This window comes from Acartia tonsa, chromosome 13 (genome assembly GCF_053477335.1).
Source record: "Acartia tonsa isolate MP-2025a chromosome 13, ASM5347733v1, whole genome shotgun sequence".
Lineage (NCBI taxonomy): Eukaryota > Metazoa > Arthropoda > Copepoda > Calanoida > Acartiidae > Acartia > Acartia tonsa.
The window spans coordinates 11,479,549-11,505,010 of record NC_137272.1 but is presented as its reverse complement, the minus strand read 5'-3'; the positions used below and the strand labels follow the sequence as shown (position 1 = coordinate 11,505,010).

The 25,462-nt window shown below is 36.6% G+C and overlaps 2 protein-coding genes across 2 annotated transcripts in view; one reads left to right on the top strand and one right to left on the bottom strand.

The window, feature by feature from the left end:
- RpS20 (ribosomal protein S20) overlaps positions 1-5,915 on the bottom strand; it is a 186,072-nt gene extending 180,157 nt beyond the window's left edge. Inside the window, exon 1 of the mRNA XM_080145444.1 lies at positions 5,874-5,915. The gene's annotated coding sequence lies outside the window, so the exon portion shown is untranslated. The remainder of the gene's footprint in view (positions 1-5,873) is intronic.
- LOC145304490 (uncharacterized) overlaps positions 1-25,462 on the top strand; it is a 40,816-nt gene that overhangs the window by 2,601 nt on the left and 12,753 nt on the right. The window contains exons 2-5 of the mRNA XM_080146373.1: positions 17,907-17,976; positions 19,599-19,638; positions 21,819-21,875; positions 22,649-22,713. Coding sequence (XP_080002499.1) covers positions 17,907-17,976; positions 19,599-19,638; positions 21,819-21,875; positions 22,649-22,713 — 232 coding nt within the window. The remainder of the gene's footprint in view (positions 1-17,906; positions 17,977-19,598; positions 19,639-21,818; positions 21,876-22,648; positions 22,714-25,462) is intronic.

Below are 25,462 nucleotides of genomic sequence, written 5' to 3'. Positions count from 1 at the left end.
CCAGGGTCTCTGTCAACGCGGGCAGGTGGTGGTTGCCATACTGTAGGAGCGTTGCCTCCTTCAGGCTCATTCTGGACATTGGCAGGGTGGTGCATGGCAATCCGACCTGCGGGGTAGGGAAAGGTAACAGTCCACCCTTGATGCCGGAGGCTGTCTTGGATCTGCAAGGGTGGCTCCGCTCTAGTTGGCTGGGAGACAGGCCCATCCACGGACACTGCTGCTAGTGGACTGGAGGCACAAGGCTCCGGATTTCCTCCCCTAGCCTGAAGGGGTCCAGGCACATTGTCTCCATCTTGGGTAGACATAATTGTTGGGGATCCTCTACTTCTATGGTTAGGCTCGGCACTTGGCGCATCTAGTTGGGTTACTCCCCAGGCAGCGGTCAAAGCTTCTTCAGTTTGGCTGGTAATGGCTGATACCCTGGCTCCTGGGGCAGATGCAGGGGGCGCAGGCAAGTTTGGCCCAGCCCAAACGTCCTGGTACACCAGTGCAATACAATTACCCTGGCTTGGTTGAGGGAGGTAGACAGCTGGATGCAGTTGAGGGTGAGGGACAGCTGGACTCTCCCTGCTGGCTGGGGGCTCTGGCTGGCTGGGGGTGACGGGTGTCACCCCTTCCTCTGGGGCTGCGGGTTCATTCCGGGGTCCAGGTATCTCGGTGGCGGCGACGGTTGTCGCCCCAGGCACCAGTGTGGGGGCGCTGGATAGCACCCCCCAGTCTTCACAGGGGTCCAGGTCTCTCGGTGGCGGCGACGGTTGTCGCCCCAGGCACCAGCGTGGGGCGCTGGATAGCACCCCCCAGTCTTCACAGGTGGCGGCGACGGTTGTCGCCCCAGACATCAGCTTGGTGGTGCAGGGAAGCACCTCTCGTTCCTTCCAGGTGGCGACGCCGGTTGGCGTCCCATACATCGACTCAGACTCGCTGGCTAGCGCCTCTTGCCTCTCCCACTCGGCGGCCGCCAGGGCCTCCCCGTACACCGTCCCGGTGGCGCTGGGTAGCGCCCCTCGGCTCTTGCTGGGGGTGACAGGGGTTACGGACACCGGTCCCCTGTGGTTGCGGCTGAGGTCCAGGCCAACCCGGTTGGGTTCAGCCGCTCCTCCCAGCACGTTGATCCTGGCCACCATGGTCCCAATCTGAGACACAGACTCCTGGGTAGCCGCGGCCCCAGCGGCGGCAGCTAGTTGGGGTGACGGCTGGGCATCTCCCTCCAGGTGGACCTGGGTGGCAGACTGGTTTCCTGCAGGTTGTTGGGCGGCCTGGTGTTTCTTCATTGCCCGGTCCCAACCGGTTCTACACTTGGCGGCTGTGTGGCCGTTGAAGCGGCAGCGCCCCTTCGTCCAGCTGGGTCCCATCAGGCCGGCTTCCCCAGGGTGTATCAACCTGCCAGGTCTCTCCTCCTCCAGTTGGGGCACCAGCTGACAAACAGGGTCTCCCCTACTAGGGGTCAGGCGGTGCTGGGCTGCTTGTGGTGGCTCCTTGGTTACATTCAGCCTCCTCCCCATACACACAGGTTCCTTCCATCCAACAGCGGCTCTCCTCCCCTGGGTGGCGAGGCCAGCCTCGGCCTTAGCTTCTGCAGGTGCTTCTCCACATGAGGGATCCTGCCTCTGGGTATGCCAGGTGGTTGGTAGCAAAGGCTGTTGATGGTGCCAGTCGGAAAGGGGGCTATGATCTCTGGGGGGTACCTGTGGCCAGTGTGTGGACAGGTACCCACAGGTGGACCAGCAAGGCCCAGAAGATGCCATACTGATGGTAGCCTGAACTGTATTCCGGACTGTCAGCAGACTGTTGGTAGCCACCTGAGTTGGGCCAGAGTTGCCAGCTAGTATTGCGTCCCTGCCAGGCTCCGTCAGCTGCTGGTGGGGAGCCCCTGCGGTGGTTCTGGTTTTGGCAAGGGGTGGCCTTCTTGTTGACTTTCCTAGTTGGAGCTCTGCATCCTGGTGGGCCTCCATCTTCAGCAGCATGGGGGAACTTGGCTGGGACATGTGCAGTGGTTCAACAGAGTAGCGGCATCTGGTCTTGGAGTGTGGGGGAACAGCCTCACTGCTGCTGGTCAACCCTGCTCCCTCCGTGCTGGGTAAAGTCTTCCACTGCAGCAGGTCACCAGTCCCCATCCTTAGGCCGGTCCCCAGTCGTTCCATGCCTGGGGGCTCCCAGGGAGGCTTGGGTGGCGGCTCCCCCACCCCCAGGTACGCGTCGGGCATCTGGGTGAAGAGCCTATTCCCCTGGGACAGCTCCCCATCCTCCAGATTGGTGAGGCCAGTGCCAGGGAGGACCTTTCCACCCCAGAAACAGGTGGTACTGGCCCTAGGGCTGGGCCCCTTTGAAATCTCAGTTCTGGTAGTAGTGTCCATCTTGGGGCTGGCCACTAAGTCTCTGAAGCTTGTCACCTTCTCATTAGGCTCAGTTGCATCGTTCAACACCCCCAGGAGGACACCTACAGGTTCAGCAACCCCCAGTCCAGTATTGCTATTTCTCGTACGTTGAGCACCAACTGAACAGGAGCTGTGCAGCGGACATTCAGTCACCCTTCCAGACAAGGGCATCTCAGGGACCAGGGGTCTGTGACCTGGCATGTGTTTGATGTTCACTGTACTCAACACAGTAGGCCAAAGTAATAACAGAAGCAGTATCTTGTAGATATAGGAGCAGAGTAGAGTAGCCGCACCGCAAGGAGGTTCGAGCCGGCTCACCCCTAGTATAAATACTATAGCTGTGTAATTAGGGTGGTAGTCCATGTAGCCGTAGGCTCGGTCCTCCGGGCTCAAGAGTTTCTGTGGCTGGCGCGCCCCCATGATAAGTAGTAGGGGGTTGGTTTGTTGGTGCCAGCGTCTTGTTTAACTGTTGAGCCTGAGTTGTTCTCCTTTTCAGTATAGCTCTTGATTTCTGTGGTAACCAGCGGATCTTAGCTTAAAGGTAACAGGGAATATGTTAGGTATCACAGATGTCTCTAGGAGCGTATCCGCTAGTGGATATATGGATAGGTAGGTTACCTATATATATACATGGCTACACGCCCATATATATCTATATACGTGTATAGGAATATCCCCAGAGCTAGCTAGCTTTTCCTCCTTGCTTCAAAAAAAATCACGCTTCCTCTGTATATAGTTCACAACTATGAAGGTCGATGGTCCAGGTACACACCACCACTGCCCAGTGTGGGGCAGCAAGTCAGGCTATGTTCACAGGGTGGGCGTACTTTCGTTCAGTTACCATATCAGTTTCCAGTGTTGTTTGGTGAGGTTAGTATTCACTTACTTGTACCCATGATACAAAAAAAACAACCTCATTTATCACTTGGGTATTTATATATACATATATTTGTTTCACTAACCATTCAGCTTTGAAGTAGGGTTGGCAGGCTAGGAAGATGTTGAGGGTCTGAGCGGGTTTAAGGAACTGGTTTAGTTTTCCTTATCACACTGTAGACAGGGAGGGAGGAGCTTACAAGTTTTTCTCCTAAAAAATTATCTCTGATGTATGCTATAGAATGGCCCCTCTCCTGTGTGGGTGTGTGTGGGTGTGTGTGTGTGTGTGTGAAATCTCCTGTCCTTGCAACGCGCGTCCGCACCGTCAAATCCGCGCACACGGGGAAAACGCGCTCTCACCCCTCAACTCGCTCTCTCATTGGTCCGCTTCGTCCGTTGGATTTATGATATTTTCCGCACTCTGTTGCGCTACCCGTGCATGGCGCTCTGTGTGTCCGATCGCTAGCCCCACACTACAGACGGACTTAGTCTTGTGTGGGTAGGAAGGGGGAAGCGCGTGAGGGGACGGGGGTAACTCCGTCCGTTTCCCCTGTGAGGGAGGGAGGTAACTGGGTGCTGGTATAATAGTGCCTTTTCTTCTTAATCCTAGGTTTATCTATTATATCACCCTGATTGTATTTGCCTTCAATGGAGAGGGGCTTCTCCCCTTCCCTTGGAATAAGGGGTGTATTGTTATTGTGCTGTGGGCTTGAGATGTTTTGATTGTATATCAGGATCTTTATTATATTACATCTAGATTCTATTTTTGTCCTTATCACAATTGCATAACAGATTTGTTTACCAACTCTGTTCTATTTTTAGCTGTTATCACAATACACAATAATCCAAGCCTGTTCTATTCTTAGATTTATCACAACACAACAATTTGTTTGCCAAGCTTTGCTCATAAATCTATTGTTTGGCCATCACATCAGGGTGGTAATCCCTGCAATGTAACATAATATCTGTTTTTCTAGATGGGTGGCTGCGTTGTAGCTTCTCAGGATACTTGGAGTTGACGTAGTTTTTCTCTGTTCTGGTGCACTACACTCGTATGTTGGCTCGCAGCTTGCAGCTATGTGGCGTGTTTCAGCCTATCGGCGGCAGGGAATGTCCCGTCCTGCTAGCGCCGCTTATCCAAATCCAGCTGATGGCGGCAGGGAATGTCCCGTCCTGCTAGCGCCACTGGTTCGGCTCCTGCTATCTCTTGCAGTAAATTGGCCTATTTCCAGCCGTTTACACTTATTTGGCTTGTTTCAGCCGGTCCGCAGGCCTGTTTCAGCCCTTTTGGCGCTCAATTCTCCGTTAGATATCAGCGCTGCTCGCGGTTATTCGTCAAATTTCGCTGTCTCGCTTCCACAACTGCCGGATGCAGAGTTAAACTTTGCTGTCCAGGGTGGGTAATTCAGGTTGCTTGCGTCAGTTTTGCCAGATTCACTGCTGGGAGTACCTTAGCCTCAGATACGCGTCTGCTCTACACTTGTGGTTCGCCGTAATCTCACACAGCTGTCACCAAAGTTGTGGTATCCGCCTAGGGTAAATGGCAGACACCAGAGTTCGAATAAAGACTACGGCAGTGTGAACAGACGTGGACACCTTACTATAGAGAAGCTATGCTTCTCTAGCATTCACTAGACAAGAATCAACATCTATTTCAGTTGTCACTTTATTGAAGGTGTGAAGGATACTGAAGTTATATACAACAAACAATAACTACATGGATAGGAATAAATGATCATAACATAAAAGCATTATAATACATATACAATAGTCAGTTTGGGCAATCATGATTCCCCATCCCTGGAAAGGGTGGGGGGGATTAAGAATACAGTTAACCATAATATAAATACATATGGATTAGGAATAAAGATGGTTAAAGATAAATCATACAGTAAAACATAGATAATTGCAATGGTTAGGTAGATGGCTATCCCTGTCTGGGGCAGGCAGGATAGCCCATGGAGCAGCACAATAGGTAGATAAGCATAGAGGGGTTGAGTGGTAGGTCTGGGTACTAAAGAGGGAAGGTTTGATGATTACTTGTGACAACAACAGTCTGTGTGGGGGCAGGTTTAGATCCTTTATCCTCAGGGTTGAGGTGGTGCTGATAACTTGGTGGTTGAAGGGGAAGGTTCCGGTGCTTAAGATGGGAGAGGGAGGGTTAACACCCCTCCCTCCATTTGCAGGACAACTGAGGGATAAGATCAGTACCGTTATCTGACATCTTTTCAGGTGGCTTCATAATTGTAGAATAACAGGATTTAACTAGGTGCGTAGCATCACTATAATGTCTTGGTTTCTGCATGGTCCAGAGCTGCCGCATACCACAATTCCACGTTCAGCAGTAGTGCAAAATATAATTATTTTAGATGAAGATTCAAAAAGCCCCGGTTGTAGAGAGAAAGAGGGGACAATGGGCTGTTTATTACATTAGTCCCCAATGTTTTATGATAACCTTTTTCGTAGTCGTTGGCTTAACAACTTTAGGGACTTTAGTGAATTTTGATTGGTTGGTTTATTGAGTATTTTAAAGTTGGTATGTTTTTCAACCTATATCTAAAAATACACAATTCTAAGACATGAAGATATATTTCAATTTTAGCAATTATTTTCATTTTGTCTCTTGTAGAAGTGAATCAAGCAATATTAACTTGATCAGTTGAGTGTTCAAACGTTTCAATCACTAATTCTAGGCTACAGAAGGGGTAATTTAGATTCCTGCCCCGGTTGGCAATTTAACAAGGATGACAACATCCATATAAGCAAAGCTTAACAAATAAGTCAAACAAAACAGACAAAATTCTATAAAAATCTATCGAAATATCAATTGAATTAGGGTTTCAATTATGATATTTTATGCATACATCTTAATTTTCCCATTAAATAAAGAGCCTTAAACATGTTGGTTAAATAACCAGGGATCTAAAGGGATAAGACAATGGACGATAAATTAATGTACATCCCCAATATGGTTGCACAAAATAACCCCTCCTATAAATAACTATTAATGGTTATCTTATGATCTTATTGAAACAACCTACCAAAATACAATGAAAGTACCCAAAGTTGTTAAGCCAGAAATAAGAAAACGTTATAATAAAACTTTGGGGACTAGCGTAATAACAGCCCAATCTTACCTTCCTCCCTGTTAGATAATAGCAAATAAATTTAACTTGTTTTATCTTTGGGGCATTTAGTTCCTGATCAATTTACACACATTTTACGTCAACTTTTCAATAAATAATAAATAGGGGTCAAACCTTAAAATTGTGTTAACTAACGGCTGCGCCATTAGTATCTGTAAGTGATAATTTTTTGAAGGAGGAGAAAGGGAGCAATAACATAGTTTAAAACCATCCCAAGAATTGAAAATAAAACCATTGAAGGTCCTATATGGTAAGCAAGATCGAAAAAAAAAATCCTTACTACTTTGCTATATAAGATAAATGCGAAGTAATTAGTATTATATTAAATATTAATTAAATTTTTAAAATTCAAAGAATACCATTGACTTTTATACAGATTTAATTAAAGAATTTTGTCATTTTAATTAAATAAAAGATCTTCAAATTGGTTCAAGTTATTTTAAAATTTTGTATAAAAATTCCAATTGGTATAATTCTTTGTAAAAGCGACGTTTTCTATGATAGGTGTTAATTTGTTCTTAGCATTTTGACTATATTAATTATATCATAATTATCTCATTGGCCTTATTTATGGAATATCCATTCCTAGGACTCTCAGGACGAATCTTCTCTATAATTATGTATTATAATGTAAGTATGTCCGTATTATGCAAACTTTATTCAAACAATTTTCTAACAGTGGGACAGTGGGAAGTGTCATGTGTGAAAAAAAGAGATGGATAATAGACGTATTTTTATGACGTCACACATGACTCTTTCCGCTATCCTATATTGAATACTTAATAGTTGTACTAGAGGACGCTAGGGGTATTTGTAGATTGGGGGGAGGGGGTAGTCAAATTCTCCATATTTAATTTTAGTTTTTAAAAAGAAATAAACATTTATTTTGGGGTGGTCATTTCTTCTATGAGCTATTTATCTTCGGAGGGTGGTTGTACTCTCATCAAAACAAGTTATAAGTCTTCTCAGGACCTAGAAACTGCATTGTAAGCGATCCTTAGGTACACACAAACAAACAGACATGAAGACATCCTGTTACTTTTATATAAGGATCATATTCTTTTGTCAATCTGATTTGCTAAGCTTCGCTTTTTATTGATGTTGCCATCCTTGTTGTTTCAAATATCTCAAGTAGAAATAGGAAGAAATAAAATATTTTCTGTTTGAAATTGTAAACATTTAAATTTGTAACATGTCAAAGAAAAACAAATGATTTAAAGATCCAGCTCTGTATAAAACATTTTATATCAAGTGATAAAGGTTAAATATTTATAAGAATTTTTAAAACGAAACTTTACCCCTTTTATAAAGATCAATTCAATTGCTGTAAACCCTTAACATTCGAGGGGGAAGGGGGGGAGGGAGTTGAACGCTCTCCCCTTCCCCCTCCGGTTTATTTCTTTCTATTTCATGCAAGATAAAGGTCCATAACTGAATTACTTTCTAAATATGGAAGACAAAAAACAGCTAACCTGGCAGGGTCATCCAGGTAAAAAGCAAAAATATTTTACCAAAATACTAAAATATCCTATTGTAGAACATTCTTATATATAATATAGATGTTCAAGTCAATTTTAGGTTCCAGGTATGATCCTCCAGGTCTCTCCAAAACAAATTATGTTTCAAGTGTACAATATGTACACATGGACTTACTATTAATGATCAGATAAATGATCATAGAGTTTTGTTTTCAAGTCAAGTTTGAACTAGACGGACAATTACTAAATTAACGATAGCAGCAATCCTTTACATGCGGACTGAAAAGTTTTAAAAAAATGATTTGGTTTGGGCATAATTTGACCTACATGTAGGATGTAACATGTGTGTATGGATCTAATTAATATTATCAATTACCCAATAATTATCCCGGGTAATGAGAATACAGTGTGCCTCAAAAACTACTAAAAATAGCTGTCTGTCTGAAATATGCATTCTTCGGTTGCTATTTAAGATAGTTGGCTGATTTTTGTTGTTAGAAAGATTTCATCTCTTAGTATATAACGCTCTTGGTCCGTCGGTCTGTCAGTTACTTATATAATGTAAAGGTCGTGTTTTTTCTTTTTTTTATAACTACTTAACTTATTGTTTTTTATTTTCGTCAATAACAAAAAATATCTAGTTAAAAAAAAGCAGTATGAAGCTTAATATCTCAATAACTACGGAACCGATAGAGTTCTTTCATATAGGAAAGCTTCATGTAGGTCCTGTAATGGTTTTAGGTAATTCTATTTTCATATTTAAGTCTTTGGGTGGTTTTAAGCTATTTTTTATAGCCCTTTTCTGCCTCTTTGAATTCAAAGCCCTTGTGGCTAGGGGCTTAGCAGCTAGTACTAAATGAAATACTGATTATAGTCCATGTCTTAAAAAGGATAAATCTTTCACATGAACATTTGCAAGTACTTTTCTAAGAAATCTCATGCAGAGGGGAAAACCAACATACACTCACACACAAACTCACTAACAGATAAAATATAAAATAAAATAAAAAAATCAAGTTTAAAGCTTACATATTTCCAGAAAACATCTAGAGAACCTAAGGGATTTATGTAATAGGATGCAATACTCTAACACCCAATGGTGGATATTAGGTTCAGTAACATAAATCTAACCCTTTGATTGCACGCCCTTTGTCTGAGAAGTTCTAACTGTACATGGTAATGAGTTGTGCCTGTATATCAATCCTATCACTCACCCCAAGAACGAACTAATGCGCTACGTGTTGAGCCACTGTCGCGGGTAATAGTATAAACCTTTCATATTTTGAAAATAATCCTATTTTCAGGAGAAAAAATTACAATTTTGAATTCTATAAAATGTAATGAATTTAAGAAAATGGTCTAAAGTTTATTAATAAAATTTGAGGCAATTATTATTCATTATAATTTAATAACCAACATACCTTTCCTTATATCCAACATAATATACTACATTTATCTTATTTTCATGGGAAAAAAATAATTGGAGAGGCAAAATTTTCCTCTTATTTCTTTAATTAGGTGTTGTAGTAACCAGGGAGTGAGGGGACATTGGGGCTGTTTATTACACTTGTCCAAAAGATTTATTATAACGTTCACTTATTCGTTGAGTTAACACCTTTGGGGACTTTGATTGGTTTGTTGGTTAAGGTTAGTGTTCAAGCGTTTCAACCACTAATTGGGGATGTACATTAAGAGATATAAGTTTTCCGGAATTTTAATGTAGGGAGTAGATTTGAAATCTGCATCAAATTTTAAGGATTTTTTATAAAATTCGTTTTTTGTAAAATTCTTTATCTAAAAGCGAAAATACATTTTAAGTTAATTAATTTTGACCAATAGGATAGGTGGATTTTAAACTACCTGCGCTCTAATTGGTTGAATGATGTACGACATCCAATCAGAGCTCAGATTTTTAAAATCCACCAATCACAGATGCCAAAATTAATTAACTTAATTTGTATTTCCGCTTTTAGATAAAGAATTATACAAAAAACGAATTTTATAAAAAATCCTTAAAATTTGATGCAGATTTCAAATCTACTCCCTACATTACAATTCCGGAAAACGTATATCTCTTAATGTACATTAATTTACTAGCTATTGTTCTATCCCTTTAGATCCCTGACTAGCACTAGTAATATGCAGTAAGAGTGTTTTTGTCTGAAGCTTAAGATCTGAATAACTACTGAACCCATTGAGTTCTCTGTTTTAGGTAAGCTTGATATAGGTCCTGTGGTGTTTTTAGACTATTTTGTTTTCAGATTTAAGTCTTTGGATTGTTTAAAGCTATTTCTCATATTCCTCTCTGGCCCTTCAAGTCCCTAAATGCTTTTAGATATCTTGATTGTTTCCTTCCAACTGGCAGTGTCCAAAATAAGATTAATGTACATAAGGACCATTCTTCCATTGTCTTATCCTTTAAGATTCCTGGACTTTGACTCTTTAATTATACCTATCAGTATATATCAGACTGCGACGCAATAATTAACTAATTATTCTAGCTATTACTTCAACTTTTACTATTATTTTTTTTTGGAATATAGATTCCTAGCTCGATTAGACACAATTATTAGTGAAGATTCTTTAAAATAAAAACTGAACTATTTTCATATTAAGCATCCTGTATTTAAGTAATGCTTATATAAACATTTTTTTCATTAGTCAATGTAGTTTAACTTTATAATTGTTAATTCTCGCTTGTATGTTCGTTTTTCTGACTACATTTTAAACTACACAACTCCATTGGTCATTATTATGTATATATTGCTTATTTTTTTTTCTTGTTGTCAGTAGTAAAGCTTTTTATAATTTACTTTGTCTGTCAATCCATCAGTCTGTCTGTGTTGGAGAAATGTGATTTTCTCGGCTGCTATTTATGTGAACTATTGATTTTTTTGTGAATATTCTCCTTTACCAGAGAGCATTTAGTAAATAACTTACTGTTGGTCTGTCTGTCTGTCAGTCATGCTACAAAAGACAAATATGGATTTCTTAAGGTTTCGTGATTTTTTACAATTTCAGAAACATATATTTCTTATTCTTTTGTATGCCCACTGAATATATGCTCTATAACTTAATTTGACTGTTTATCCTTCAATGATTTTTTACCTAGCTAATTATGGATGTTGTCATCCTTGTTTATATTAAGTAATGCCTGGTTGTATGCTGTGTTTTTCTTATTTCTTGCTTAGTCAACAAACAAACCACTTTATTTTTGTTATTAAAAACACTTACACATTTATTTGCTTTCTAACATATGCTATTTGTGCAGTAAAAATGTGTTTTCTCAGAAAAGAGTTCTTGTACAGCTTAGAATAATTATTTCTTTCATCGTATTATAAACAGCTTTCTGCGGATATAGAATGTACAATTATAAGATTAAAACCAGTTTTTTTAGGTCCGAGTTGCCGAAGTCACGGACTAAAAACTGGTTTTAATCTTATGATTGTACATTTTTATATTCGTAGAAAGCTGGATATAATACATTGATAGACATAGTTTTTCGTATGGATCAGAACCGATTCTTATCTACCGGATTCGAATGAATACGAGAAAAAATATTTTGAAAATTAAAAAAGATCATCTATTAATATTGACAAACATATAGAGTATAATTTTGAAATATGTTTCAAATCTGACGTTATTTTATAAGCTTAAATTCAGTATTGAAGTATCGTTTTCATACTTGATTACATAGATGCCTCGCTTATTACATGAAGCCTAATTGTCCTAGGAATCATATTTAAAAAAAATCATGGTTATATGAGAACTAAATTAATGTAACAATTAGAGCTATCCTTTACGACTGTTCGGAGCTACCATAATAATGAAAAAGCTTTGCTTTTAGTGAAATATCTAAAATCATAATTTTTTCATTTAAATAACATGTAAAGTAAGCAGTATCGTTTTCACGAGTACTAAGAAATTAAATTACATAAACTTAAAAAGCTTTAAAGCAAAGCTAAATATTAAATGAAAGAAAGGGGAAAATGGGCTGTTTATTACACTAGTCCCCACAGTTTTTAATAACGTTTTCTTATTAGTTGCGTAAACAACTTTGGGGACTTTTAATACATTTTGATTGGTTGATTTATCAAGTTGAGTGTAAATAAATAACGTTGCAATAAATAATTGTAATCAACAGAAGAGGTAATTTTGTGTATCATCATTGTGATGTACATCAATTTATCGGCCATTGTCTTATCCCTTTAGATCCCTAATTATATTATTCCAACCCATATCCAAGCTTAATATGTATCAGTATTGAAACCTAACAGGGTATGATATTGTACACTGAATGTATTCGGGGAGGGAGGGAACATTTGACTGAAAATTACACTGGTATCCTAAATTTTATAACCACAGGATCTTATTCGTTGACTTTCATTTATCAAAATTATATTGGTTGATTATAAACAAGTGGTGTTCAAAATTTTCAAACAATTATTTAATTCTGTACAAGGGGTAATTTTGTTTATCATCATCCGTGATGTTTATTAATTTATCGTCCTATGTCTTATTTCTTAAAATCCCTGGGAATTATCAAAGTATGTATGAAATGAATTCTGCAACTTGAAAAGCAGGACGTTGCATCATAAACAAGGTGTCCCAAAAATTACATTTCTTTAATTAGACCTTTAAATTGCGGTCACAGAAGCTATTTAAAGATTTCAGGAGACCTGGAGGATAATGACCTGCATGATCATAAATAGAAACACTGTTTATAGCATACATATATCTAATATCTAATATTTGTGAGACACACTGTTTATAGCATACATGTATCTAATATCTAATATTTGTGGGACTCACTGTTTAGTGTTTATAGCATACATGTAAATTATATCAAATATTTGTGGGACATACTGTTTATAGCATACATGTATCTAATATCTAATATTCTTGGGACTCACTGTTTATAGCATAAATGTATTTAATATCTAATATTTCTGGGACCTTTTGTTTATAGCATACATGTATCTAATATTTAATATTTGGGAGACACTCTGTTTATAGCATACATGTATCTAATATCTAATATTTCTGGGACTCACTGTTTAGTGTTTATAGCATACCTGTATCTAATATCTAATATTTGTGGGACACACTGTTTATAGCATACATGTATCTAATATCTACATAAATTCATTCAATGATTTGGCCCAAATGTTAGATTGTAAATCTTAAGGGTAGAGAGAAGGAATTTAAAGTAAAATCTTTGAATTTTCTAGCAGGGTATATAACCTCCTCCCCCCCCCCTACCGTAAATTTTAAAAAATGGTTTTAGGTGGGGGGGGGGGGGGCTGGAAGGAAGGATTGTACATTGTTGTCCTAAGACTCCTTATTACAAAAATAGAAGAAAATTATCATTATATTAAAGAAATAATGTAAAAAAAACATTTCAACATGTTTTAAATAGACCTATAATTTAGAGTTGCTACACTTTCTAAATCGTATCAAATTGGGCGTTATCCTCTTAGAAATATTTTGACTCTGGCAGAGAACAACTATGTAAGGTTAGGTTATAGGCTAGGGGGCCGAGCGCTGCGGTTAGGTAGGCTAGGGGGCCTAGCGCTGCGGCTAGGCAGGCAATGGAGCCTAGCGCGCGGCCATAGTTAATAGTCCTGTCCGGGGGGGGGGGGGAGCGGGTTAAAGGTCTAAAATCTATAAATCAATTCTAAAATATCTAAATAAGCGATAAGATCTGTCCATTACGGACGGGCGCACAATTAGCCCTATGTTATATAAAAGCTTCGCTATTAAAATTCGATGGATTTATGTTTCGGGATGTTAGGGGGGTATAATTTTAGCCACGGTTTATAGATAAAATATTTTACCAAACGCGATCAAAGAAAACTCATTTTGAATTAAGTTTGCAATAAAACTTAAAATAAAAGTAACAAAACAATAGAATTTGTTGTTGAATTTGTGTTGGTTTGATATTAGCAACACGTTTGACACACATATTTGGTAGTCTTAGTATACAGAATTAGAGATGGGACAATGGGCTGTTTAATAAACTAGTCTCCAAACCTTACAATATTTTTTTCTTATTCGTTGCCTTTACAACATTGGAGGCTTTAGTGAATTTTGATTGGAGTGTTTATTTAGTTCAACCAATAATCTTAATCTACAGAAAGTGTAATTTTGTGTATCATAATTGTAGATGTACATTGTCTGATCCCTTTAGATCCCTTATTAAAATATTAAATACACAATCTAAAATATCTGAACCTTTTAAATGCCAGTTTTAATCTTTAAAAGTTTTTAATGAATATATTTTTCTATAAAAACAACATAATCAATTTTCCCTACAACCTGAGAAGCATACCAGAGAGAGAGGGGACAATAAGCTATTTATTAAACTAGTCCCCAAAGTTTTAAAATAATATTTTCTTCTTCGTTGGCATAACAACTTTGGAAACTAATTTTAATCTAAAGAAGAGGTAATTTTGTGTATCATCATTGGGGATGAACATCAATTTATCAGCCATTGTCTTATCCCTTTAGATCCCTGATGATAAGTATACATAGGTTGAATAAAGTTAGTTAAAGTGATAAACCAATATCTATAATATTTGGCACTGCTTTACTAGAGGTGTATATCATGCCAAACCTAGCCCTCCATATCTCTCTCTCTCTCTCTCTCTCTCTCTCTCGTTATTTATCTATCTATCTATCTTTCTCTATCTGCCTATCACTTTTTCCAGTTGAACCTAGTATCATTCAGTTGACATTAAATTTAAAGTCATATGTCGACTTTATGGTATTTAAAATCTTTTGATTTAATTTGGTGCAATATCTACTATATAAGAAATTAGCGGTCACGCCCCTAGCATTTAGGAGAATGACAGGACAGAAAGAAACCATCCTGGGACCATGTGAAGATATCCGTAAATGAAGAACTTATCCAGTTCAGTAGTGATTGAAATCCTTAGCTACAGACAGAATACAATTTTTAGACCATATTATGGACTAGCGGCTGCGCCTTTAAAATCTAGGAGCTCTTAATAAATAGCCTAAAACCATCCAAGGACCTATGATAAGCTACATTGGAAAGAAAAAACTATATTGGTCTAGCGTTTAGACATACATACATCTTGCTACTTTAATATAATGATAAGAATAATTTGTTGATATAATATAAGCATGAAAGTTCAACAGAGATCACTACTTCTGCTTCACTATATCTCTATAATTTTCAGGGAGGGAGTGGACATTGGACTGTTAGTTGTTTTAATACCCAAAGTTTCAAAATCACTTCTTATTTGTTAGCTTTAAAAGTTTTAAAAATACTTTTATTATATTTTGATTGGTTGGTTCATTAAGTTAAGTGTCCAAACGTTTTAACCAAAAGTTACAGAAATGTGATATTATTCATCATAATTTGGGATGTGATTGATCAATCCCTTAAAATTCCTGACAATTTTCCACACCTTAACCCTTATTGCATATCAATTCAGAGGTATATATGTTTAATTTTCTTAGTTATATGGATAGATAATCTAAATCTAAATCCTTATACTAAAGTAACAGGATGTTTGTGTGTTTGTGTGTCTGTGTGTTTGTACCGAAGGATCTCGCTAACCGCTGAACCGATCGGGTTCTCCTTAACAGGGTAGCTTTTCATAGGTCTCGGGAAGGTTTATACCTATTTTGAGGGAGAGTACCACCACCCTCCAATGAGAAATCATGAATAATCGAATTTTTAAAACAAATATTTGAGAGACTTGAACGAAACATTGGTATGTATCGTATAGACTTAAAGAGAGACTGGAACAAAAAAAAACATTTAAAGTGCCACTAGAGGCCTCTAGGGGCGTAGCCGCTAGTAATATTTAAAATAATAATAATACCTAGTGGTTGTGCCCAAAGCATCCAGGGGCTTCGTATTCAATGAGATATAGAAGAGAGAGAAAAATTATATTATCCAAAGGATTAAATCTAAAAATAAAAGAGCCTAAAACCATCCCAGGACTTAATTGAAGCGTCAATAAAAAATCAAACTTTATCAGTTCAGTAGTTATGCTGCAGTTAAAAAAAATCTTGCTATTTAATATTATAAGTTGAACAGATTAAAATGTTTGGGTAAAGTCCCTTTCGTAACATCGCACCTTATGGGGCGATTCTTCGTATTTTTCACAGTAGCTTTTCTCCTATTTCTAGCCCCTGCGAGGGGCTCTGACCATGCGGGGCCAATTACCTAACCCTGTGGGGCAATCACCTAACTTTACCTAAAATAACCTATTAAAAGCCATTTTAAAAATACGACGAATCGCCCCATATGGGGCAATGTTACGAGAGGGACTATTCCCATTTATTTTATATTTCTATGTACTTTTGAAATTATTTCAAATTCATTGGCTATTAGTTGATGTAAATAGAACTGATTATGCCTTTACACGTAACAGTAAAGTATCATAAAGTATTGAAACCTTGTTTCTTTTTGATAAATAAAATAATATTATATTATCTCAAGGAATTCATTGAATTTTAGCAAATTTATTTACAAAAGCAAGGCTTCGAACTTTTTTGCTACTTAAAATGAAAAAAATATTCATACTTTTTAATAATCCATTATTCCATTGAATACTGTTTTGATATGTATACAAACATCATATTAATGTGTTAGGCAGGGAGAGGACATTGTAATGTAAAATACTCAAAGTTTGTTTGCCCAAAAACTTTGAGTACTTGTTTTGATATTATAATTTTTGATTCCGCAATAGTATCAAAGCTTTTAACCAATAATTGTAACCTGCAAATGGAGCAATATTGGAGTGGTATCAAATTATCGTTCATTGTCTTATTCTTAAAGATATCTGGTTAAGACATTCTGAAACAGCTATTTTAGTATACCTGTAAGGTATACGTTTTAAAAAAATATTACATTCTAAAAGAGATATATGATATTCCTGTGAAGATTTGACATATACCCTACAATTACCTAAACTGATTTTAAGTCCATTATAATATCTTTGCAAAAAATATTTGTACTACCTATTAAACTTTTAAAAACTGTACTTGATACTTCACTTTAAAACTAACAATTTGATACGATTTTTATTCAATTTTCTGTTTCTTAGAGGGTGGGTTCAATCTGTACATAAATTTGTCATTTTATTAGGGATCTAAACGGATAAGACAATGGACGATAAATTTATACTCATCCCCAATAATTAGAAACAAATTTAACATTTCTATAGATATAATTGGCTGAAAAATATGAACAATATTATTTAGTTAGGAAGCCCCCATTTAAAATTAAATCAAAGAAACCAAAGTTTTTTACGCCATCGAAAAAGATTAGTGATATTAAAACTTTGGAAACCAGTTTATTTATTATTCAGTCTAGTGTTCCCTTCCTCCCTGAATTTTATTAAATTTAATGAGACTTTTAAATATATGAGTGCTTATTCATATACTCGCTTTCAACTTCTGTAACTTTTGAAATTAAAATTACACTGGTACCCAAAGTGTTAAAATCAAAATTTTATTTGTTGTTTTCAAAACTTTGGGTACTTTTATTAAACTTGAATGGGTAGGACAAAAAAAGTGTCCAAACTCTTCCAACAATAATCAATCTACAGAAGGGGTAATTTTGTTTATCCTCATTTTCATAAATTTATCATCCATTGTCTTATCCCTTAAGATCCTTGTATTTTAATACATCTTTAATGGTATACTAATATGACTAACTAAACAATTATTTTAAATATTAAAAAGCGGACGAAGCCCATTTTGTTCCGAATTTGTATTATTTTTGAAAAGTGCGACTCCAGTTACGTCATATTTTTCTTTCCCGAAAAAAGGAAGGGGGAAAGAAAAAAAGGGAAGGGGGAAGAAAAAAGAGATGAGAGAAAAGGGGGTTTTCCCCATCTCTTTTGAAGAGATTTTCTTCCCCCCTTCCCTTTTTCGGGAAAGAAAAATATGACGTAACTGGAGTCGCACTTTTCAAAAGTGATACAAATTCGGAACAAAATGGGCTTCGTCTAAAAAGCGGAGAATTTTATTACCTTTGTCCCGACAGGCGGATTTTGTAAGATTGTTGCGACTACAACCATTCTATTGGCTCTTTTTGTTCAACAAATCAATTTACAGGTAAGTTAGATTTTACTACATAGGTTTTCAGGGAGGTAGTGGACATTGGACTGTAATTTATAATGGTACCCAATAAGATATATAAGTTGGAAAGAATTTTAATGAATATAATAGATTTCAAATCTATTATATTCATTAAAATTCTTTCCAACTTTTGTAGCTTATTACCCAAGCTTTGGGTATTGGAATTAAATCTTGTTTTATTTATCAAAACTAGCTATGTCCAATCTTTTCAATTAATAATTTCAATTTACAGAAGGGATGAGGGATTTTTCTTAGGTGGACGGAGGTACCCTCCTCCTGACTAGTTTTTATCCTTCCCTGGACCTAAGGGGACAGCGAAAAGTGTCATTTGTGACGTTATAAAATGGAAAGAAAAACCCTAAACTTTCCGCTGCCTCCCTTTAAGAATCTTTACTGTAAAGGAGCTCCAAATAGGTTCAGCAGTTAGCGAGATTCTTAGCTACACACACATACAAATAGACAGAGTCAATACATGTTACTTTTATATAAAGATAATAAATTGACTAAATTAAGAGGCTTTTAGACATTTAAACGGTTCCACGACAAACGTAGGAGTCCCAAACGTAGGAGTGGAAAAACATTTGAGTGGACAAACGCAGGAGTCCCAAACGTCGGAGTGGGACAAACACAGGAGTGGGACAAACGTCGGAGTGGACAAACGCAGGAGTCCCAAATTTTTTTTTTCGATTTTGAATTTTTTTTTTCAATTTTGAATTTTTTATACACCCCTTCCCCCCTCCCTCGGTCCCCTTATTTTTCTTAGTTAGGTTAGGTTATAGGCTAGGGGGCCGAGCGCTGCGGCTAGGCAGGATAGGGGGCCGAGCGCTCTGGCCATAACCATTTTTTGTAGATAGAGGGATATAAATAAAATTTCAAAATTGTCATATTATTTAAATAGCGGAGACTCCTTCGTTTTACTTAAGCAATGTCCACTCCGACGTTTGTCCACTCCGACTTTTTTCTCACTCCTATGTTTGTCCACTCCAACGTTTGGGACTCCTGCGTTTGGGACTCCTGCGTTTGTCCACTCCGACGTTTGGGACTCCTACGTTTGGGGTAGGACCATTTAAACAACTTTTCCCATCTGTGGAAAACCTTCGCTTGTAACCAAGTTTACTAAGAAAAACAAAAGCTAAACTTAAGATAATAATTTCACAGAATAAATTTAACTTTAGACAGTATGTAGTAAAGCTTTCTGTGAATCATTTCAAAATTTTAAGAAATTCTATTCAACATTCCATTGTTTTATAACAGCCTCGTATTTTCAGGATTGCATTTAAACTAAAATTTTTGAAATTTTTTTTATTTGGATTTAAATTTTTTAGACCTAACGTACTTCGTAAATTGGCAGTTTCCATCAAAATGACTATTCGAGAACAGAACCCCCCTATTTAAAAAATAGATCGTAAATAAGGGAGAGGGGAGTTTTTCTTGTGCTATGATTTTTTGCGTGCTGGGTAGCCCCACAGTGGTTAATCATAAAGAAAAAAAACGTTTCATTAATTTCAAAGGTAAGGGGAAGGAGTTGAGTTTCTGTGCGCTTGTCATATATCATAATTTATGCTTGTTTATTTATGACATGTATCTATTTGTTTTAGGAGCTAGAGCCAGCTAGTAGAATAAACATCAGTGCCATAGGAAAATATATCATTTTTCATTACACATATAAAATGCATACCAGAAAGTACACCAAAAATTCCCTCAAACTTTTGTAAATATGTTACATTTTAACCCCCCCCCCCCCTTCTAAAGTAGTAGGGGGTTAATTACCCTAAAACCCATGACTAAAGGATCAGACTAATACCAACAGACTGACGGACCAATAAATTAAATACTGGATGCTCATTAGTATAGGAGACATTTACAATCCAGCCTTTTATCGTTAATAGCAGTATTTCACTTTGAAATATCGAACGGTGATAGATAATTTAAATTATAAAGTAGTTTCGCTACTAAGACTATTGAAAAAAAGGAAAATTGGGTAAAAATAACATTGAATGTTTTCCTAGGTAAATTTTAATACTCCAAAAAAACCTCAATCTATTTTCCATTTTCACACACTATAAGCAAATAAAATGAAAGAATAATTTCCAACTAAAAAGTGTGAAAAAACTTAATTTTCTCTTATCTTAATTGATTTCAAGTTTTTCATTTTCCTCGTCAAATTTTTATGTGAAATAAAATGAATTTATTTTCATTAAATTTCGCTTGATTTTTAAAAACAATAATTGAAACTTTAAATAAAACTTTTATTTTTTAACAACAGCATGATTTGAAGACTTGCTCTATAATTCGAAATGTCCGTCCGTCCGTCTGTCCGTCTGTCGGGGAAACGTGATTTTCTCCGCTCCTATTAAAGATAGACAGCTGAAATTTTTAGTGAAGATTCCCATGACATATGCGCATCCAATATATACATTGTTTTGTCCATCTGTATGTTAATTGGGGCGCTAGATTGATTCCTAGATTTTCTTGGTTTTATAATTTTCTCGACTCCTTTTCAAGAGAGACAACTGAAATTTTCAAGGATTAAGTAAATTTGCATCCTACAAAATTTTACTAAGTTTCATTAAGATTTGTATATTGATTGGGGTGCTAGATCGATTCCTAGTTTTTCAAGTTTCCATGAATATCTCAATTTCTGTTCAAGATAAACGGGGGAATTTTTAGGGATTAATTAAGTCACATTCTACACATTTTTATAAAGCTTTTTTTAAGATATGATAATTGGTTGGGGTGCTAGATCGATTCCTAGATTTCACGTATTTTCTTCTTAGCTTAATGCTTCAAAAGATTATACATTTTTAAGAGGTTTCGTGATTTATTTCATTTTTGTCTTTTTAACATATACATTTTTTCCTGATGTCTATCAATAAATTTTGAGCTTCGCTACTTATGGATGTTGTCATCCTTGTTTTTCCCTTATCGATTCCTTTTTCTATCTTTCTTTGACACCCTCAACAGTAGACAATATGTTTTATCTATGATTTTAAACAACGTCGCTAATATTGGTCGACGCAATTTTTCAACGTGAATTTTAATAAGCAAATCTTAAAGACTAATTTTAAAAACAGAAGCTTATTGATCACAAAACAGGAATAAATGTATTAGGGAAAAATAAGTTTATATAAATAAATAGTAAGTTATATAAGTTGAAAATAATTTTAATGTATATAATAGATTTGAAATCTGCATAAAATTTTAAAGATTTTTGTATAATTCTTTATCTAAAAGCGCAAATACAATTTAAGTTAATTAATTTTGACATCTGTGATTGGTGGGTTGAAAACAATCTGCGCTCTGATTGGAGAAGCTTAAGTGTCTTACATCATTCAACCAATCAGAGCTCAGGTAGTTTCCAATCCACCTATCCTTTTGGTCAAAATTAATTAAATTAAATTGTATTTGCGCTTTTAAATAGAGAATTATATAAAAAACGACTTAAAAAAAAAATCTTTAAAATCTTATGCAGATTTCAAATCTAATATATGCATTAAAATTCTTTCCAACATATATAGATTAATAAATAGGTACTACTTTTTCGTACCATGACTGGCAGAACGATAGACCATGTAGATTAATACTGGATACTCATTGTTATAGGAAATCTTTAAATGAATAACTAATTCAACTATCTTGTATAGCCACCGAGAAAATCACGTTACACACATAGCGTTACAGAGCTATATACATATAACGGAAATTATAGAGTAGCTTAACAGCTAAAAAGAATGTATTTATAGTCATTTTTATTGCTTTCCACATTTTTGCACAGCTTATCCATAAAAATCCACCAAAAAGTGTTGTATTTGTTACAGTTACAAACGCTGACAATGACTATACAGACATCTATGTTGAGACCAATAATAAATCAGGTATAGTTATTCCTTTCATCGTATTATAAACCGCTTTCCGCGGATATAGAATGTATTACATTTTTATATTCGTAGAAAGCTGGATATAATACGATGCTAGACATAGTTTTTTTCGTATGGATGAGAACCGGTTCCTATCCACCGGATTCGAATGAATACGAGAAAATATATTATGACATCCAAGCTAATTTTTGAGGGGGTAAACTGAGAGGTTTTAAAGATTTGAGGGAGGTAATCTAATGTATTTTTAAAAATATTGAGGACGGTAAAATGAGGGTTTTCAAAGTTTTATTGGGTGTAAATATCCCCCCCCCCTTCAACGTCTATGGGGCGCGTAGTTTCATATTGTACATAGACCATGAACAAACTTTACAAATAAGAAATAAAGCGTAATTTTGATGCTTAGGTTAGATGAGGTAACGTTAAGTAACTGTAATTGTAAGGCGTTTGGACAAAAGACCTAATGGACAAGCGACCGAATGGACAAAAGACATTATTGACTAATGACCTAATGGAAAAAGACCTAATGGACAAAAGACCTAAAGACAAAAGACCCTATGGACAAAAGACCTCAAATCAAATGACCCAATAGACCTAACATTTTCTATGTTAATGTTCTACTTTTGGTTAGGTTACGTATGGTAGGTTAAATTATTGGGTAGAGGTTTAGCTTCGCAAAAAAAGGCCTGGCAGGGAATAGACATGACTAAAATAATGTTAGATCTTTTTCTATTAAATAATGTTGATGTAATTTAAAACATTACAAATTTTAGATTTATTCCACAGAACAGTTCACTTGAACAAGTCTGCCCTTCCATTCTTCAAGAATCTCATCCAGGTAACAAAATATCTTCAGTTATCGAGAGGCTTCGCTTCAATTAGGGCATGTCTGTACGGACAACTTTTAACCCTTACAGCTCGGGCCCCAATTCCCACCTTAAAAGATCGGGGGGGGGGGGGGCTCCAAGAGCCCCCCCCTCTATCTCGGCTTCTGTTACAGATAAAGACGTAAATTTTTTTTCTGGTGGTTCATGTGTATTTTTAGAGAAAATTACTTTTTCTAGTCATAGCGGCCAGGCCGCTCCTTAGCCGCTTTTTAGCGGCCAGCCGCTAAATTTTAAAACAGCTGTAGAGCGGCCAATTTTGCAGCTAGGATGACCAAATTTTAGGACGAACTTTTATTTTTCAAAAAAATTACTTTTTCTGATCATCGCCGAAAAATGGCAAATAACGGAAACCGCCATTTTCGGCGGTTACGGCGGTAAAACGGCGGTTGGCGGCGCCAATTAATATTTTTATCTGTTTGTTGTTGCTCAAGGATTTACCAAAAAAAATTATAGGTCTCTAGCTGTAATAGAAGCCACGATATTCATGATATATGTCTGTAGTAAAAGCCGGACAAAAATCGGTCACAAAGTCGGTCAGGGAGCGGTCAAACGGTCATAACAACACTTTTCTCAGAAGGTCATTGATATTTAAGTATTCACCAAAAAAAATTTAGGTTTCTACCTTATACACAAAAGTCATAATGTAGAAATTAAAATTTACTTAGAATTTTTTTCTAAATTTGGTGCTACCCAACCGACTTTGACCGGACACCACGACCGACACAGACCAGATATCCTAATAAAATCAACTCTTGCCGACGTATAATTACTAAACTTAAAAAGTCATGAAGTCACAGCACTCCTTCTTACCTACAAAAAAAATGAGATTGAAAAAACTAGAGGGGGGGGGGCTCTTGGAGCCCCCCTCCGATCTGTAAGGGTTAATAAAAGATCATATTTGTAACGCCTTGTCTCAAAAAAAGGTAAGACAATTTTAGCTCAAAGTAAAAACAGGAACCAAAAAAGGTAATCAAATGCACGTTTTAATGAATTTTGACTACTACACTTAATAGAGTTTCAAATACATAGGACAGTTCTTACAGCAAATCATAGTGTAGTTTTAACTTTCTACCCTTAAGTATATATCCCAAAGGACCCATTTCCAACAACCATTCTACTCTTAATTACTAATTTTATATCCAAACTTTTTGATTTTTATAAATTTGTATGTAAAAAGTGTCTTTGCACATGGTATTAAAATTCACCGCCCCTCTCTTGTGTTTTATAGTAGGGGTTATGTGCAGATAGAAGTTAATAAGAGTGGATTTTGAAAATATATTGTTGCAGACTATTATTGATCAAACGCTTTATCGGCGAGTATTTGTTGAGAACCGAACCCCTCTCCCATATTTCTGTAATAAATTGAGGGCAGGTGATTTTTTGTTTGTTTGTTTATGACTTAAGGTGAGGTTATGTTTGGTCCTATTGGGTCCTTGCTAGCAACGCAGTGCTAGGACACCGTAGGAGATAGACATATAGGAAAAATCTACCACTCACACTTACTTTATTAAAAAAAGGGGTTGTGAGTTTCAATAGGCATGACTAATAGCTTGAGTATACAGTAATCCACGCATAGTCCAAACTATTTGATAGAGTCAATCCAGGAGAATGTCAAAGCGTTGCAGTTTTATAAACTTTTGATAGAGTAGATTGTTAGGTATTGACTTTACTTAAATAGTACACTTCGATTTTTTAAAGCGAAGCTTTTCTATAATTAAGGTAGGTCTATCCGTAACGGATAGCTTTTTATAATTGAATTTGGTATTTTAAAATTGTCTTATTGATTTAAAAAACAAAATACTTGTAGGTGCATTTAAGTTATGTTAAAAAACTTGTCAATACTTTTTTGTAGGATATAATCTTCTAAATCATCATTTGCTTTAATGGATGTTATTTTTAAAATCAAATTTGTCGAGAATACTTTTATGACCTTTTAAATTAAACATGTTGTTAAGGTCTAAAGGTAAACGATTGAGATAATTTCTAAGAAGCAGCTTATAGTGTCTCCAAGAAAGTGGATGAATGTTCCAACGTTTGGCAAAACAATGCGGATTGACGTTATCTTCCCTTTTAATATGACATCAATCAGAATAGTTTGGCCAAGTGTTGTAACATTGAAGACGAAGAAAGTCCTTCAATGACGTCATAAAAATGAGGAATGAGCAGAGGAGGAGTGGGAAAGAAAACCCCTAAAAAAGAGATGGAGAATCCCTCGTTTTTATGACGTAACATGCCTTTCTGAGAGACTTTCTTCGTCTTCTGTAACATTTGTCCACATTTTTTTTTGAAACACTATAAGCTGCTTCATTTTCTGAATTTAAAAAAAGTTTTTCGAACTTTAATTTATAAGTGTATTTGAAGGCCTAATAATAGATTTTAGGAAAGTGTTTCTGATATCATACAGTTATAATGCATTCGTTTTACATATAATTTAGAACATTATACTACTCTTGTTCCAAAATCTTGAAGAAAAAAGAACATCCCAGGTTCTACGAAATACCATAAAAACACCTAGTTTTTACCACTTTTATGGTAAAATTTTACCAGCCTATACGATTTAAAAGGTGGTAAAATTTTACCGTAACCGTGGTAAAAACACTTTTTGTGGTATTTTCTCACGCTTTTTACCAGCGATTTTTACCACAATTATCGGTAAAATTTTACCAGATTTCCGGTAAAATATTACCATTTTAGGAAGCA